The sequence below is a fragment of the Pelophylax lessonae genome, assembly GCF_965119305.1.
Source record: "Pelophylax lessonae genome assembly, chromosome: 13".
NCBI classification, from domain to species: Eukaryota; Metazoa; Chordata; class Amphibia; order Anura; family Ranidae; genus Pelophylax; species Pelophylax lessonae.
In genome coordinates this window covers 1,319,295-1,338,676 of record NC_138780.1, presented here as the reverse complement: position 1 = coordinate 1,338,676, position 19,382 = coordinate 1,319,295, and the positions used below count along the sequence as shown (strand labels likewise).

General features: G+C 54.8%; 1 protein-coding gene across 1 annotated transcript in view; it reads right to left on the bottom strand.

Moving 5' to 3' along the window:
• The window catches only part of THBS3 (thrombospondin 3), a 35,483-nt gene extending 18,187 nt beyond the window's left edge, over positions 1-17,296 (bottom strand). Inside the window, exons 1-13 of the mRNA XM_082275399.1 lie at positions 17,210-17,296; positions 13,063-13,269; positions 11,548-11,804; positions 11,335-11,437; positions 11,106-11,132; positions 9,473-9,555; positions 8,218-8,269; positions 6,464-6,612; positions 5,016-5,156; positions 4,818-4,895; positions 4,584-4,736; positions 4,361-4,471; positions 1,874-1,981 (exon numbers count right to left, since the gene is read on the bottom strand). Of these exons, the coding sequence (XP_082131525.1) occupies positions 1,874-1,981; positions 4,361-4,471; positions 4,584-4,736; positions 4,818-4,895; positions 5,016-5,156; positions 6,464-6,612; positions 8,218-8,269; positions 9,473-9,555; positions 11,106-11,132; positions 11,335-11,437; positions 11,548-11,804; positions 13,063-13,269; positions 17,210-17,279 (1,539 nt within the window). The 5' untranslated portion in view covers positions 17,280-17,296. The remainder of the gene's footprint in view (positions 1-1,873; positions 1,982-4,360; positions 4,472-4,583; positions 4,737-4,817; positions 4,896-5,015; positions 5,157-6,463; positions 6,613-8,217; positions 8,270-9,472; positions 9,556-11,105; positions 11,133-11,334; positions 11,438-11,547; positions 11,805-13,062; positions 13,270-17,209) is intronic.
• Between the last annotated feature and the right edge of the window lie 2,086 nt (positions 17,297-19,382).

The following is a 19,382-nucleotide window of genomic DNA, read 5'->3' as shown; positions in this document are numbered from 1 at the left end:
CCCTTCCATCCTTAGGTGGGCTGAGCTCTGCCCTTCCATCCCCAGGTGTGTTGAGCTCTGGCTCTGCCCACCACCACCTGGTCTGAGCTCCGCCTCTCAAGCCCCAGGTGTGCTAAGCCCCACCATTTCATCCTCATGTGTGCTGAGCTTCAACCTTTCATCCCCAGGTGTGCTGAGCTTCAACCTTCCACCCCCAAGTGTGCTGAGCTCTGCCCTTCCACCCCCAGGTGTGCTGACCTCTGCCCTTCCATGCCCAGGTGTGCTGACCTCTGCCCTTCCATCCCCAGGTGTTCTGAGCTCTGCCCTTCCACCCCCAGGTGTGCTGAGCTCTGCTCTTCCACCCCCACGTGTGCTGAGCTCTGCCCTTCCATGTCCAGGTGTGCTGAGCTCTGCCCTTCCATGTCCAGGTGTGCTGAGCTCTGCCCTTCCACCCCCAGGTGTGCTGAGCTCTGCCCTTCCACCCCCAGGTGTGCTGAGCTCTGCGCCTCCATCCCCAGGTGTGCTGAGCTTTGCCCTTCCATGTCCAGGTGTGCTGAGCTCTGCCCTTCCACCCCCAGGTGTGCTGAGCTCTGCCCTTCCACCCCCAGGTGTGCTGAGCTCTGCCCTTCCATGTCCAGGTGTGCTGAGCTCTGCCCTTCCACCCCCAGGTGTGCTGAGCTCTGCGCCTCCATCCCCAGGTGTGCTGAGCTCTGCCCTTGCATGTCCAGGTGTGCTGAGCTCTGCCCTTGCATGTCCAGGTGTGCTGAGCTCTGCCCTTCCACCCCCAGGTGTGCTGAGCTCTGCGCCTCCATCCCCAGGTGTGCTGAGCTCTGCGCCTCCATCCCTAGGTGTGCTGAGCTCTGCGCCTCCATCCCTAGGTGTGCTGAGCTCTGCTCTTCCACCCCCAGGTGTGCTGAGCTCTGCGCCTCCATCCCCAGGTGTACTGAGCTCTGCTCTTCCATCCCTAGGTGTGCTGAGCTCTGCTCTTCCATCCCCAGGTGTGCTGAGCTCTCCGCCTCCATCCCCAGGTGTGCTGAGCTCTGCACCTCCATCCCCAGGTGTGCTGAGCTCTCCGCCTCCATCCCTAGGTGTGCTGAGCTCTGCTCTTCCATCCCCAGGTGTGCTGAGCTCTCCGCCTCCATCCCCAGGTGTGCTGAGCTCTGCACCTCCATCCCCAGGTGTGCTGAGCTCTGCACCTCCATCCCCAGGTGTGCTGAGCTCTGCACCTCCATCCCCAGGTGTGCTGAGCTCTGCTCTTCCATCCCCAGGTGTGCTAAGTGCTGCGCTCCATCCCCAGGTGTGCTAAGTGCTGCGCTCCATCCCCAGGTGTGCTGAGCTCTGCCTTTCCATCCCCAGGAGTGCTGAGCTCTGCCCTTCCATCCCCAGGTGTGCTGAGCTCTGCCCTTCCATCCCCAGGTGTGCTGAGCTCTGCACCTCCATCCCCAGGTGTGCTGAGCTCTGCACCTCCATCCCCAGGTGTGCTGAGCTCTGCCTTTCCATCCCCAGGTGTTCTGAGCTCTGCCTTTCCATCCCCAGGTGTGCTGAGCTCCACCTCACCACCACCTGATGTTCTGAGATCCACCCCTCCATCCCCAGGTGTTCTGAGCTCCACCTCTTAACCCCCAGGTGTCCTGAGCTCCTCCTCTACACCTTGAGGTGTACTGAGCTCCTCCGCACCACCCCCAGTGTTCTAAACTCCGCCCCTACACCCCCCAGGTGTACTGAACTGCACCCTTCCATTCCCAGATATTCTTTACCATGTGGGTTGCAAAAAGGTTATCTCAGCTCTCCTAGAACACCCCTCTAATATACGAGAGTCAGGAGAGGAAGACTGCTCCTGTTTGGTTGATGTGTCCATTTTCTGTCCCACTACAACAATACGAATCTGAATGACCTCCACATTCTTAATTCCATCTCCGTCTGCGTCCTCATCGCACTGATCGCCGATCCCATCGTTATCCGCATCCTCCTGCCCGGAGTTGGGGGTCAGTCTGCAGTTATCCTGCATAACATGAGAAGATACAGACAATTATTAGGGGAAAGAACAATCATTATGACGTGTTCTACTAAGGACTAATGAGAACGTTCGGTGCTTATATGCTAATGTTAGGTTTCTTTATATAGGAACAGGTTCTCTTTGTTAGAATGACTTTGCAGGAAGATGTTCTTAGAACGGATCGAAGATCTTCTCCTTGGAAAGTTTTGTTCAGCAACGCAGAGAGAGACGTTCGCCATGTCCTACGACCAGAGTCCGGGTCAAACTGAGAAGACATTCCACAATAACAGAAATTAATGTCTCTTGTCACTAATTTTGTGTTGCTGCTGCAGATTCTGAAGTGAATGTTCATATGTGAAAGGTTCAGGAGGTCCTACATGGCGACTGTCCAGGATTGGAGATTAAAGGGCCCCCATTTTGGTCAGCAGACCTCAATCCATATTGCTGAGGATCTCCGCGTGCGTTCATTTCTCCACTTTCTAATCTTTACTTTTACTTTGTAACTTTTCTAAATAAACTTTTCACCATGAGTTGTCACCTTTCTTATCAATGTGACTGGTGGATTGCAGCATTGTGACCTCTCCGCGGCTACAGGAATGGGCTGAGACCTACAACTAGACTTCTAGTGGTTCCTTGCCATGTCCTCTACACCCCTTCACCTCATGGGGGTGATATCCAGCATCTTATGACATGATATTCCGCATCTTCTACACCCCTTCACCTCATGGGGGCGATATCCATCGTTATGTGACATAATATTTCTTGCCATGTACTCTTCACCCCTTCACCTTATGAGGTCGATATCTAATGCCATATGACATGATATTACTTGTTGTGTCCTCTACGTATCTTCACCCCATGGGAGTGATATCCAGCACCATGTGAAATGTCCCTTGACGTGTTCTCTACGTCCCTTCACCACATAGGGTGATAACCAGCGTATTGTAACATGATATTCCTTGCTGTGTCCTCTACGTCCCTTCACCTCATGGGGGCGATATCCAGCGTCTTATTACATGATATCCTATGCTGTGTCCTCTACATCCCTTCACCACACAGGGGCGATATCTAATGCCATATGACATGATATTCCTTGCTGTGTCCTCTATGTCCCTTCACCACACGGGGGCGATATCCAGCATCCTATTACATGATATTGCTTGCTGTGTCCTCTACATCGCTTCACCTCGGGGGGGGGGCCATATATTACCTCATGGGGCGATATCCAGAGTCATATAACATGATATTCCTTGCTGTGTCCTCTACACTTCTTCACCCCACGGGGGCGATATCCAGCATCTTATGACATGATATTCCTTGCTGTTCCCTCTACACCCCTTCACCCCATGGGGGCGATATCCAGCATCTTATTACATGATATTCCTTGCTGTGTCCTCTACACTCCTTCACCCCAGGGGGGCGCTTTCCAGAGTCATATAACATGATATTCCTTGCTGTGTCCTGTATGTCCCTTCACCACACGGGGGTGATATTCAGCATCATATGACATAATATTCCTTGCCGTGTCCTTTAACTCTCTTAACCCCATGGGGGTGATATCCAGCATCTTATGACATGATATTCCTTGCTGTTCCCTGTACGCCCCTTCACCCCAGGGGGGCGATATCCAGCATCCTATTACATGATATTCCTTGTTGTTCCCTCTACGCCCCTTCCCCCCATGGGGGCGATATCCAGCATCCTATTACATGATATTCCTTGCTGTGTCCTCTACGCCCCTTCACCCCATGGGGGCGATATCCAGCATCCTATTACATGATATTCCTTGCTGTGTCCTCTATGTCCCTTCACCACACGGGGGTGATATTCAGCATCATATGACATAATATTCCTTGCTGTGTCCTTTAACTCTCTTAACCCCATGGGGGTGATATCCAGCATCTTATGACATGATATTCCTTGCTGTGTCCTCTACACTCCTTCACCCCAGGGGGGCGATATCCAGCATCTTAAGACATGATATTCCTTGCTGTGTCCTCTACACTCCTTCACCCCAGGGGGGCGATATCCAGCATCTTATGACATGATATTCCTTGCTGTGTCCTCTACACTCCTTCACCCCAGGGGGGCGATATCCAGCATCTTATGACATGATATTCCTTGCTGTGTCCTCTACGTCCCTTCACCCCATGGGGGCGATATCCAGCATCCTATTACATGATATTCCTTGCTGTGTCCTCTATGTCCCTTCACCCCATGGGGGCGATATCCAGCATCTTATGACATGATATTCCTTGCTGTGTCCTCTACGCCCCTTCACCCCATGGGGGCGTTATCCAGGGTCATGTGGCACACACAATAGAGAAGCTGATCCATTAGAAGTAGAAGTTCAGTTCCCGGTTGGGGAAGAGTCACCCATCTCACCTGTTTGCAGTGTTTGTTGTTGTCTATACACGGCATCGGCTCGTCCGGGTAACCGTCTATGTCGGTGTCTCGGCCACATGTGTACCCGTTGCCGGCCCAGCCAACGTTGCACTGTGAGGAGGGAAGGATAATATTAGTGACATGGATGAGGACCAGACCTGCCAAATCAGAACTTTCCAGATGTCCATCAGTGGTGGGAATAGAGAAGAAGGCGGGGACTTACCGCACAGGTGACGTCACCATTCCTCTCAAACACGCAGTGCGCGTTCACGTGGCAGGGGTTGAATGCGGGGCTGATGCAGGACTTTTTGGGCACACATCCTAGAGATTGGTTCCCAACAAAGCCCGGCTTACAGGGGCCACATTTGTAGGAGCCCTAAAGGGAGAGGAGAGGGGCGGAGGTTAGTGGTGTGGAGAGGTGAAGAGGGTATAACAGGGTGGTAGGGTAGGTACTCACCACAGAGTTGGTGCAGAGGGAGTTGGCGGCACATCCTCCATTGTTCCCATCATTACATTCATCAATGTCAGTGCACACCTGGAGAAGAGAAAGAAGGGCGGTGACACATCTGAAGCCACGCCTCCTGCACAGCCATCTTCCTCAGGTCTGGCTATTGACAAACGACATCCCAGCCCCCTCCCTTTTCCCAGTTCTTACCTGCTTGCTGGCCTTGGCGTAGTCGATACCCACCCCTGACACCGAGTTCCCCTTGTAACCCCGCGGACAGGCCTCACAGCGGAATCCGGGGGACGTGTTGATGCATTTAGAACCCGAAAAACAAGGATTGGCGTGAGCGCACTGCAGAGGGAACACAAGGTGTCACATGGGGGAAGTCTACGTCACATGGGGAGGTCTACGTCACATGGGGAGGTCTACGTCACATGGGGAGGTTTACGTCACATGGGGTGATGGCGTCACATTGGGAAGTCTAGGTCACATTGGGTGATGGCGTCACATTGGGAAGTCTACGTCACATGGGGTGATGGTGTCACATGGGAAGGTGGGAAGGTCTACGTAACACGGGTGGTTCTACAACACACAGGGAGGTCTACACCATATGGGGAGGTCTATAACACAGGGAGGTCTATGTCACATGGGGGGGTCTGTGTCACATGGGGTGATGGCGTCACATTGGGTGAAGGTGTCACATGGGGAGGTCTACATAACATGGGTGGGTCTACAACATGGGCAAGTCTACGTCACATGCAGAGATCTATGTCACATGAGTAGGTCTGTGTCTCATGGGGTGATGGTGTCACATGGGGAGGTCTATGTCACATTAGGTGATGATGTCACATGGGGAGGTCTACGTCACATGAGTAGGTCTGTGTCTCATGAGGTGATGGTGTCACATGGGGAGGTCTACATCACATTGGGTGATGGTGTCACATGGGGAGGTCTATGTCACATTGGGTGATGGTGTCACATGGGGAGGTCTATGTCACATTGGGTGATGGTGTCACATGGGGAAGTCTACGTCACATGGGGAGGTCTACGTCACATGGGGAGGTCTGTGTCACATGGGGAGGTCTGTGTCACATGGGGAGGTCTACGTCACATGGGGTGATGGTGTCACATGGGGAGGTCTACGTCACATGGGAAGGTCTACATCACATTGGGTGATGGTGTCACATGGGGAGGTCTACCTCACACGGGTGGGTCTACAACACACGGGGAGGTCTACGTCACATGGGGAGATCTACGTCAAATGGGGAAATCTACGTCACATTTGGTGATGGTGTCACATGAGGAGGTTTACGTCACATGGGTGGGTCTAAAACACCAAGAGGGCTACCTCATATGGGGAGGTCTAGGTCACACGGGGCGATGGCATCACATGGGGAGATCTACGTCACATTGGATGATGGTGTCACATGGGGGGGGGGTCTATGTCACATGGGTGGGTCTACAACACACAGGGAGGTCTACGTCACATGGTGAGGTCTATGTGACATGGGGAGATCTGTGTCACATTGGGTGATGGTGTCACATAGGGAGGTCTACGTCACATGGGTTTATGGTGCCACGGGGGAGGTCTATGTCCCATGGGGGGAATAGTGTCACAGGGAGTCTCAGAGATCCCACAATAATCTAGGTTTGGTTACCTCATCTATATCGGCACAGTGGGTCCCATTGCCTTGTGATCCTGGCGGGCACGGCCCACAGCGGTACCCGGGGTACTCATAGATCTCCATACAGTCCACACCCTGGAAACATGGATTGGGTTTGCAGCGAGACCGATGTTCATGGAAGCCTGCGTGTGATACAGAAACATCACTGATATTACCTGTGCTCCTCCCCTGCATAGGGACTGGCTACTGCAGATGTCCCACCCCTGAGGGCCCTGGTATGATTGCTCCTCCCCTTTTCTCCCAGATATGATTGTGCTTCCTCTTTCTCCCCAGCTGCAGGCTCACCTTACACCTGTACAGAATACAGCCCATCCCCCGTCCTTCCTATGTGAGCCAGTTATAAGGAGGACACCTCGGGGCCTATTATATAATAAGCAGCATAAGGTAATAAAAGATGTATAAATGGTCCAATGATCCCATTACATCATAATGCACAAGAAAACATGAAAAAAAATAGAATCATATTAGGATAGGAGCCTAGTGACGAGCGTCAGGCTATTTAAGCCTATACATGTTTATGGGTTGCCAAGGTGACTAGTGGACCAGTCCTTAGGAGAGCGTTAACTGCAAAGCCCCCCCCCCCCCCCACAGAGGCAGTTTAAAAGCCTGACGCTCATTACTGGGCTCTTATCCCTTGAAGAAGTCATGTGACCAGTGACGCAACGTGTCGGGTGGGGACAGTGACATCATTTCTGGTGACTCCCTTACTCAGAAGTGAGATGAGGAGGTGACTTCTTCAAGGGATAGGAGCCTAGTGATGAGCCTCAAGCTTTCTAAGCCTATACATGTTTATGGGTTGCCAAGGTGACTAGTGGATCATTGGTTCATGGGCACTCCAGTGCCATACCAGTCTTTAGGAGAGCGTTAACTGCAAACCCCCCCCCCCCCCCAGGCAGTTTAAAAGCCTGACGCTCATTACTGGGCTCTTATCCCTTGAAGAAGTCATGTGACCAGTGACGCAACGTGTCGGGTGGGGACAGTGACATCATTTCTGGTGACTCCCTTACTCAGAAGTGAGATGAGGAGGTGACTTCTTCAAGGGATAGGAGCCTAGTGACGAGCCTCGGGGCTTTCTAAGCCTATACATGTTTATGGGGTGCCAAGGTGACTAGTGGATCATTGGCTCATGGGAGATCGAGTGCCATACCAGTCTTTAGGAGAGCGTTAACTGCAAACCCCCACCCAGAGGCAGTTTAAAAGCCCAACGCTCATCACTGGGCTCTTATCCCTGGAAGAAGTCATGTGACCAGTGACGCAACGCGTCGGATGGAGCCAGTGACGTCATTCCTCAGAAGTGCGGTGAGGAGGTGACGTATCGAGTCTGATTCTGTCATGCGATGTTCATTTTGTGAGCGGATATTTTTGACCTACAAATAAATGTGGGTGGCTTCAGCAATATTGTGCTATGGATCTCTCTTTATGTCCTGAGTAATACGTGTAACGGGAGGAGAAGATCTACACCAGGGGTCTCAAACTGAGGGCCCTCCAGCTGTAGCGGAACTACAAGTCCCATCATGCCTCTGGGAATCATGCTTGTAACTGTCAGCCTTGCAATGCCTCATGGGAATTGTAGTTCTGCAACAGCCGGAGGGCCACCAGTTTGAGACCCCGGATCTAGACAATCCCCGGAGAGGGACCAGTGGAGGGAAGTGTGGATCCAGTGACACGGCTTGTATTGGGGTGAGGTGAGGGAAATCAGGCTGCCACCCTGTGGGGGCGGTACTTACCGCACACTTGGCACTCCATGATGGTGTTCCGGATCAGAGACATCTCCTTCACCTGTCCAGAGAGAGAAGAGCGACGTTATGGTGGAGGAACGAGGAGTCTCTATAGAAGGTCTCATCCTCTATTACCACCAATCTGCTTCTAGATGGAGGGCACACCCCCACTGGTCCCTAGACACAGCACCCCCGTTGGTCCCCAGGTGTGGCACTCCCATTCTTATATGGTGACATGGTGCACCCATTGATCCCCAGACATGGCGCACCACCATTGGTTTTCAGACACGAGACCTCTGTTGTTCCGCAGGCAAGGTGCACCCATTGATCCCCAAACCAGGCACCCCCATTGCTACCCAGACATGGCACCCCCATTGGTCCCCAGACATGGCACCCCCATTGGTCCCCAGGCACAGCCCCCTGTTGTTCCCCAGGCACAGTATCCCCATTGTTCCCCAGGCATGGTGCACCCATTGATCCCCAGACATAGCACCCCCATTTTTCCCCAGGCATGGTGCACCTACATTGGTCCCCAGACACGGCGCACCCCCATTGGTCCCCAGACACAGAACCCCCATTGGTCCCCAGACACAGAACCCCCATTGGTCCCCAGACACAGAACCCCCATTGGTCCCCAAATATGGTGCACCCTCACTGGTCCCCAGACACGGCACCACCTATTGATCCCCAGACACGACAATTCTGTTGGTCCCCAGACATGGTGCACCCCCACTGGTCCCTAGGCACAGCCCCCCACGTTGTTCCCCAGGCACGCCACCCCTCTTGGTCTCCAGACACGCCACCCCATTGGTCCTCAGGCATGGTGCACATCCGTTGATCCCCAAACATGGTGCACCTCTACTGATCCCCAGGCACTTGGCCTCCAGACAGGGCACCCCTGTTGGTCCCCAGGCACAGAGCACCCCATTGGTCCCCAGACACGGCGCACCCCCATTGGTCCCCAGACACAGCGCCCCCATTGGTCCCAAGGCACAGCAGTCCCGTTGGTCCCCAAACATGGTGCACCCCCCACTGGTCCCCAGGCACAGTACGCCCATTGGCCTCCACACAGGGCACCCCTGTTGATCCCCAGGCACAGTGCATCCCCGCTGGGCCCTAGGTACAGCACCCCCGTTGTTCCCCAGGCACAGTGCACCCATTGGCCCCCATACATGTCCCCCCGTTGTTCCCCTTGGTACGGTGCACCCCCGTTGGTCCCCAGACACGGCACCCCCATTGGTACCCAGGCAAGGTGCCCTCTTACCTGGTCTCGGATGTCCTCCCGGAGCTCGGCCAGCACTTTATTGAACAGAGTCATCTGAGTGATCAGAGCCTTGGTGTGTTCCCCTGAGAGACAGGAAGAGAGTCAGCCAATCCGATGGCAGGAAAATACAGCAAGAGAATTCAGACTCCGCCCCCCACCTGACCAACCAACCGCCTCACCTAGAGGATTGTACAGAGCGTGAAGTCACATGATATCCATCTCCTGTCTGCCCCCTACTGGACACTCCCACCACATACACCTGGCTGTGTCTGCCCCCTACTGGACACTCCCACCACATACACCTGGCTGTGTCTGCCCCCTACTGGACACTCCCACCACATACACCTGACTGTGTCTGCCCCCTACTGGACACTCCCACCTCATACACCTGGCTGTGTCTGCCCCCTACTGGACACTCCTCCCCCATACACCTGACTGTGTCTGCCCCCTACTGGACACTCCTCCCCCATACACCTGGCTGTGTCTGCCCCCTACTGGACACTCCCACCACATACACCTGGCTGTGTCTGCCCCCTACTGGACACTCCCACCACATACACCTGGCTGTGTCTGCCCCCTGCTGGACACTCCCACCACATACACCTGGCTGTGTCTGCCCCCTACTGGACACTCCCACCACATACACCTGGCTGTGTCTGCCCCCTACTGGACACTCCCACCACATACACCTGACTGTGTCTGCCCCCTACTGGACACTCCCACCACATACACCTGGCTGTGTCTGCCCCCTACTGGACACTCCCACCACATACACCTGACTGTGTCTGCCCCCTACTGGACACTCCCACCACATACACCTGGCTGTGTCTGCCCCCTGCTGGACACTCCGACCACACACACCTGGCTGTGTCTGCCCCCTACTGGACACTCCCACCACATACACCTGGCTGTGTCTGCCCCCTACTGGACACTCCCACCACATACACCTGGCTGTGTCTGCCCCCTACTGGACACTCCCACCACATACACCTGGCTGTGTCTGCCCCCTGCTGGACACTCCGACCACATACACCTGGCTGTGTCTGCCCCCTGCTGGACACTCCCACCACATACACCTGGCTGTGTCTGCCCCCTACTGGACACTCCCACCACATACACCTGGCTGTGTCTGCCCCCTGCTGGACACTCCGACCACACACACCTGGCTGTGTCTGCCCCCTACTGGACACTCCTCCCCCATACACCTGACTGTGTCTGCCCCCTACTGGACACTCCCACCACATACACCTGGCTGTGTCTGCCCCCTACTGGACACTCCTCCCCCATACACCTGGCTGTGTCTGCCCCCTACTGGACACTCCCACCTCATACACCTGGCTGTGTCTGCCCCCTACTGGACACTCCCACCACATACACCTGGCTGTGTCTGCCCCCTACTGGACACTCCCACCACATACACCTGGCTGTGTCTGCCCCCTACTGGACACTCCCACCACATACACCTGGCTGTGTCTGCCCCCTGCTGGACACTCCCACCACATACACCTGGCTGTGTCTGCCCCCTACTGGACACTCCCACCACATACACCTGGCTGTGTCTGCCCCCTACTGGACACACCTCCCCCATACACCTGGCTCCTAGTATATGAGATATATAAAAGAAAAGACTTACCGAGGATTGAATTGACGACTCCATTCACTGTCAGGGAGAGAAAACAAAGATGTCAGATGGATGAAAGGTTGTGTCCCCATCACTCAGCCAGGGGCCCCTGGGGCCAAACAGTTTTAATGTCACCCCCCCCCCCCCATCTATAGCCCTGGAGGAGGGACCCCCATCTTCAGGAGAGAAAACATAATAACATACCAAGGATCCCCCTCCCCCCCCCTCTCTGTGTCCCTACCTGTGTTGTGGATGGACTCGTCATCCTGGAAGGGGCATTCACTCAGAGCCCCCACTCTGCTCATCGACCCCCCGAGAACCATCTTCATCGACTCCATAGACCCCTAATAAACAGAGAGAAGAACCAAATCATCCTTCCATGGGCTCCTCGTGGGCTGGACCTCAGGCCATGGGGGCGGGCACAGACACAGCGCTCCTCCCACTGATCCCGTACCTGCAGCCTCTGATAGGCTTTGTGTCCTGAGCGGATCTCCCCAGACTCCACCTCAAATTGTGGGATCACCATCAACTCCGGGAGGCCGAGGCTGCTGTCCACCTGCTTACAGTCCACATAGAGCTCCAGGGACAGGGTGTCCCCGCGGAGGCCGGCCATCCGCAGGATCACCGTGTGTGCGCTGCCGTCTGATAGGTTGGCGTTCTGGAGGCTGACCGAGTGAACCTTGGAGTCTTCCCGCATGTACCGGACCAGGACTGGAAGATATGGGAGTGGTTATTGTATCAACAACGCCCCCTGATGGGGGAAAATAAAGTGCCAGCTCTTCAGATTACCTCCCCCCCCGAGGAACTAATCCATACCCCCTTGTCTTTCTATGACCATTAGATTGCTAGCTCCTCAAGCCAGACCCCCCTTGTTGTGCTAGAAACATTTGATTGCTAGCTCTTCCGGCTAGATCCTCCTAGTCTTACTACGGCCATTAGATTGCTAGCTCCTCAGACCAGACCTCCCCCACCCTGCTATGACCATTAGATTGCTAGCTCCTCAGACCAGACCTCCCCCACCCTGCTATGACCATTAGATTGCTAGCTCCTCAGACCAGACCTCCCCCACCTTGCTATGACCATTAGATTGCTAGCACCTCAGACTAGACCTCCCCCATCCTGCATTAGATTGCTAGCTCCTCAGACCAGACCTCCCCCACCCTGCTATGACCATTAGATTGCTAGCTCCTCAGACCACACCTCCCCCATCCTGCATTAGATTGCTAGCTCCTCAGACCAGACCTCCCCCACCATTAGATTGCTAGCTCCTCAGACCAGACCTCCCCTATCCTGCTATGACCATTAGATTGCTAGCTCCTCAGACCAGACCTCCCCCACCCTGCTATGACCATTAGATTGCTAGCTCCTCAGACCACACCTCCCCCATCCTGCATTAGATTGCTAGCTCTTCAGACCAGACCTCCCACATCCTGCATTAGATTGCTAGCTCCTCAGACCAGACCTCCCCCATCCTGTATTAGATTGCTAGCTCCTCAGACCAGACCTCCCCCATCCTGCATTAGATTGCTAGCTCCTCAGACCAGACCTCCCCCACCCTGCTATGACCATTAGATTGCTAGCTCCTCAGACCAGACCTCCCCCACCATTAGATTGCTAGCTCCTCAGACCAGACCTCCCCCACCATTAGATTGCTAGCTCCTCAGACCAGACCTCCCCTATCCTGCATTAGATTGCTAGCTCCTCAGACCAAACCTCCCCCACCATTAGATTGCTAGCTCCTCAGACCAGACCTCCCCTATCCTGCATTAGATTGCTAGCTCCTCAGACCAGACCTCCCCCACCATTAGATTGCTAGCTCCTTGGACCAGACCTCCCCCACCATTAGATTGCTAGCTCCTCAGACCACACCTCCCCCATTAGATTGCTAGCTCCTCAGACCAGTCCTGCATTAGATTGCTAGCTCCTCAGACCACACCTCCCCCATTAGATTGCTAGCTCCTGGGCTCACCTTTGTTGACTTTGCCTACGATGGAGGCCTCCAGCCACTTAGTGTTGTCTTTCTTGGAATAAAATCCGAAGAGAATTCCTCCGGCCTTCGGGGGGAGCCGAAACGTGGAGAGGAAATAAATCTCATTGACCATCAGCATCTCCGAGCGAATCTTCTCCACCGCACCGACCATGTGACGCGATTCGCTGACCGTCAGCAGGTCAATCACTGCAGGGGGAGGAGCATCAGTCACACATGGCTTCGTTTATATGGGAAATGGTCACACGTGGCTTCGTTTATATGGGGAAATGGTCACACATGGCTTCGTTTATATGGGAAATGGTCACACATGGCTTCGTTTATATGGGGAATGATCACACGTGGCTTCGTTTATATAGGAAATGGTCACACGTGGCTTCGTTTATATGGGGAATGATCACACATGGCTTCGTTTATATGGGAAATGGTCACACATGGCTTCGTTTATATAGGAAATGGTCACACGTGGCTTCGTTTATATGGGGAATGGTCACACATGGCTTCGTTTATATGGGAAATGGTCACACATGGCTTCGTTTATATAGGAAATGGTCACACATGGCTTCGTTTATATGGGGAATGATCACACATGGCTTCGTTTATATGGGAAATGGTCACACATGGCTTCGTTTATATAGGAAATGGTCACACGTGGCTTCGTTTATATGGGAAATGGTCACACGTGGCTTCGTTTATATGGGAAATGGTCACACATGGCTTCGTTTATATGGGAAATGGTCACACATGGCTTCGTTTATATAGGAAATGGTCACACATGGCTTCGTTTATATGGGGAATGATCACACATGGCTTCGTTTATATGGGAAATGGTCACACATGGCTTCGTTTATATAGGAAATGGTCACACGTGGCTTCGTTTATATGGGAAATGGTCACACATGGCTTCGTTTATATGGGGAATGATCACACATGGCTTCGTTTATATAGGAAATGGTCACACGTGGCTTCGTTTATATGGGGAATGATCACACATGGCTTCGTTTATATGGGAAATGGTCACACATGGCTTCGTTTATATGGGAAATGGTCACACGTGGCTTCGTTTATATGGGGAATGATCACACATGGCTTCGTTTATATGGGAAATGGTCACACATGGCTTCGTTTATATAGGAAATGGTCACACGTGGCTTCGTTTATATGGGAAATGATCACACATGGCTTCGTTTATATAGGAAATGGTCACACGTGGCTTCGTTTATATGGGGAATGATCACACATGGCTTCGTTTATATGGGAAATGATCACACATGGCTTCGTTTATATAGGAAATGGTCACACGTGGCTTCGTTTATATGGGGAATGATCACACATGGCTTCGTTTATATGGGAAATGGTCACACATGGCTTCGTTTATATAGGAAATGGTCACACGTGGCTTCGTTTATATGGGGAATGATCACACATGGCTTCGTTTATATAGGAAATGGTCACACATGGCTTCGTTTATATGGGGAATGATCACACATGGCTTCGTTTATATGGGAAATGGTCACACATGGCTTCGTTTATATAGGAAATGGTCACACATGGCTTCGTTTATATGGGGAATGATCACACATGGCTTCGTTTATATGGGAAATGGTCACACATGGCTTCGTTTATATAGGAAATGGTCACACGTGGCTTCGTTTATATGGGAAATGGTCACACGTGGCTTCGTTTATATGGGAAATGGTCACACATGGCTTCGTTTATATGGGAAATGGTCACACATGGCTTCGTTTATATAGGAAATGGTCACACATGGCTTCGTTTATATGGGAAATGGTCACACATGGCTTCGTTTATATAGGAAATGGTCACACGTGGCTTCGTTTATATGGGAAATGGTCACACGTGGCTTCATTTATATGGGAAATGGTCACACATGGCTTCGTTTATATAGGAAATGGTCACACGTGGCTTCGTTTATATGGGAAATGGTCACACGTGGCTTCGTTTATATGGGAAATGGTCACACGTGGCTTCGTTTATATGGGAAATGGTCACACGTGGCTTCGTTTATATAGGAAATGGTCACACGTGGCTTCGTTTATATAGGAAATGGTCACACGTGGCTTCGTTTATATGGGAAATGGTCACACGTGGCTTCGTTTATATGGGAAATGGTCACACATGGCTTCGTTTATATAGGAAATGGTCACACGTGGCTTCGTTTATATGGGAAATGGTCACACGTGGCTTCGTTTATATGGGAAATGGTCACACATGGCTTCGTTTATATGGGAAATGGTCACACATGGCTTCGTTTATATAGGAAATGGTCACACGTGGCTTCGTTTATATGGGAAATGGTCACACGTGGCTTCGTTTATATGGGAAATGGTCACGCATGGCTTCGTTTATATGGGAAATGGTCACACATGGCTTCGTTTATAGGGGAAATGGTCACACGTGGCTTCGTTTATATGGGGAAATGGTCACACATGGCTTCGTTTATATGGGGAAATGGTCACACATGGCTTCGTTTATATGGGAAATGGTCACACATGGCTTCGTTTATATGGGAAATGGTCACACATGGCTTCGTTTATATGGGGAAATGGTCACACATGGCTTTGTTTATATGGGGAAATGATCACACGTGGCTTCGTTTATATGGGGAATTATTTCAGGGGTGTGCACAGCTTCCTGATTGGTCGGCACAGATATAAATATTTATATGTAGGAGTTTAGGGATTCGGGGTAATTGGGGGTCGGAGGTTCTTCTACAGAGTGCTGTGTGCCGGGTCCTCCAGCAGAGGGAGCCCTGAGCCCCATAATCTATACAGGGGGAGCACTACAAGTCCCAGCAACTCCTTCCACCTGCTGTGTATGGAAACAATCATGTTACAATGGGAGAGTGGGGGCTTTACTAGGGGTCCCCTCTGATGTCACCGGGGCAGTAGAGGGGGCAATCACCTATCTATATACCCCTCTATGGTAATCTATTATCAGATAATGAGGGGACCGCATTTCCCTGCGCACCGCCCACTTCCATCATACAGGAGGAAGTCTCACCCCTCCTCCTGAAGATACTCACTGCCTGGCTGTCCCCCTATTGGCTTCCCGCTAAGATAACCCCCCAAGAAGGGTCCCCAATGTCTACAGCCCCTCACTGGTCTGCAGGAACTTCTCTCCACACGGACCCCTCTCCAGGACCCCGGACCCCTCTCCCAAAGGACCCCGGACCCCTCTCCAGGACCCCCCTATGCCCTGGACCCCTCTCCCCCCAACCGCTCTGGACCCTTCTTCCCCTCCCACTGCCTGGACCCCTCTCCCCTACTCCAGGAACCCTCTACCCCCCTCCTGGACCCCTCTCCCCCCCCCCCACTGGCCTGGACCCCTCTCCCCCCAACCGCTCTGGACCCTTCTTCCCCTCCCACTGCCCTGGACCCCTCTGCCCCCCCCCCCACTGCCTGGACCCCTCTCCCCCTACTCCAGGAACCCTCTACCCCCCTCCTGGACCCCCCCCCCCACTGCCCTGGACCCCTCTCCCCCCCCCCCCCCCACTGCCTGGACCCCTCTCCTCCTCCTACAGGACCCCTCTCCCCCCCAACCGCCCTGGATCCCTCTCCCCCCACTGCTCTGGACCCCTCTCACCTTCCTCCAAGACCCCTCTCCCCCCCCATTGCCCCGGACCCCTCTTCCCTCTTAAGGACCACCCCCCCCCCTCCAGGACCCCCCACCCCCACCACCCTAGACCCCTTTTCCCTGAACTCCTCTTCCCCCCTCTGCCCTGAACCCCTATCCCCCCTCCAGGACCCCATCCCCTCTCCCCCCACTGCCTCAGACCCCTCTCCCCTCTTCCAGTACTGCTCTCAACACCTCCAGGACCCTGGCCCTCTTTCCCCCCCAAGATCCCTGGACTCCTCTCCTCCCCTCCAGGACCCCGGTCCCCTCTCCCCTCACTGCCCTGGACCCCTCAGCCCCCCCCCCCCCGCCCTGGACCCCTCTCCAGGACCCTGGATACCTGTCCCTCCCAGGACCCCAAACCCCTCATCCTCTGAGTCCCTGGACCTCAGACCCCTTTCCACCCCAAGACCCTGTACCCCCCTACACCCCAGGACCCCGGACCCCTCTCCCTCCCACAAGGACCCCTCCCCCCCCCCCCCGGGGCACTTACCTTGAAGCTCTTGCCTGGCGGGGGTGACGGAGGTGAGGTAGAGGAGCAGCAGGACGATGGGGACCTTCATGGTGGAGTTCTGGGAGGGAGTGAAGAGTCTTCCCCTCCTCCGCCCTCCGCCAACATTCTTCACTTAACCCAATCCCTGCTGGAGGGGGAGGACACCGGGGGAGGGGGGACCACTCAACCCTCACTCCCCTCATACTGGGGTACACCCCAATACATCACCACCGGGGGAGGGGGGACCGCTCAGCTCCCCATACCGGGGTACACCCCAATACATCACCACCGGGGGAGGGGGGACCGCTCAGCTCCCCATACCGGGGTACACCCCAATACATCACCACCGGGGGAGGGGGGACCGCTCAGCTCCTCATACTGGGGTACACCCCAATACATCACCACCGGGGGAGGGGGGACCCCTCAGCTCCTCATACCGGGGTACACCCCAATACTTCACCACCAAGGGAGGGGGGACCCCTCAGCTCCTCATACCGGGGTACACCCCAATACATCACCACCAAAGGAGGGGGACCCCTCAGCTCCTCATACCGGGGTACACCCCAATACATCACCACCGGGGGAGGGGGGACCGCTCAGCTCCTCATACTGGGGTACACCCCAATACATCACCACCGGGGGAGGGGGGACCCCTCAGCTCCTCATACCGGGGTACACCCCAATACTTCACCACCAAGGGAGGGGGGACCCCTCAGCTCCTCATACCGGGGTACACCCCAATACTTCACCACCGGGGGAGGGGACCGCTCAGCTCCTCATACCGGGGTACACCCCAATACTTCACCACCGGGGGAGGGGACCCCTCAGCTCCTCATACTGGGGTACACCCCAATACTTCACCACCGGGGAGGGGACCCCTCAGCTCCTCATACTGGGGTACACCCCAATACTTCACCACCGGGAGAGGGGACCGCTCAGCTCCTCATACCGGGGTACACCCCAATACTTCACCACCGGGGGAGGGGACCCCTCAGCTCCTCATACCGGGGTACACCCCAATACTTCACCACCGGGGGAGGGGACCCCTCAGCTCCTCATACTGGGGTACACCCCAATACTTCACCACCGGGGAGGGGACCCCTCACTCCCCTCATACCGGGGTACACCCCAATACTTAACCACCGGGGGAGGGGGGACCGCTCAGCTCCTCATACTGGGGTACACCCCAATACATCACCACCGGGGGAGGGGGGACCGCTCAACCCCTCATACCGGGGTACACCCCAATATATCACCACCGGGGGAGGGGACAGCTCAGCTCCTCATACCGGGGTACACCCCAATACTTCACCACCGGGGGAGGGGGACCCCTCAGCTCCTCATACCGGGGTACACCCCAATACTTCACCACCGGGGGAGGGGGGACCGCTCAGCTCCTCATACCGGGGTACACCCCAATACATCACCACCGGGGGAGGGGGAACCGCTCAGCTCCTCATACCGGGGTACACCCCAATATATCACCACCGGGGGAGGGGGGACCCCTCAGCTCCTCATACCGGGGTACACCCCAATACATCACCACCGGGGAGGGGGACCGCTCAGCTCCTCATACCGGGGTACACCCCAATACATCACCACCGGGGAGGGGGACCGCTCAGCTCCTCATACCGGGGTACACCCCAATACTTCACCACCGGGGGAGGGGGACCGCTCAGCTCCTCATACCGGGGTACACCCCAATACTTCACCACCGGGGGAGGGGGACCGCTCAGCTCCTCATACCGGGGTACACCCCAATACATCACCACCGGGGAGGGGGACCGCTCAGCTCCTCATACCGGGGTACACCCCAATACATCACCACCGGGGAGGGGGACCGCTCAGCTCCTCATACCGGGGTACACCCCAATACTTCACCACCGGGGGAGGGGGACCGCTCAGCTCCTCATACCGGGGTACACCCCAATACATCACCACCGGGGAGGGGGACCGCTCAGCTCCTCATACCGGGGTACACCCCAATACATCACCACCGGGGAGGGGGACCGCTCAGCTCCTCATACCGGGGTACACCCCAATACATCACCACCGGGGAGGGGGACCGCTCAGCTCCTCATACCGGGGTACACCCCAATACTTCACCACCGGGGAGGGGACCCCTCACTCCCCTCATACCGGGGTACACCCCAATACTTAACCACCGGGGGAG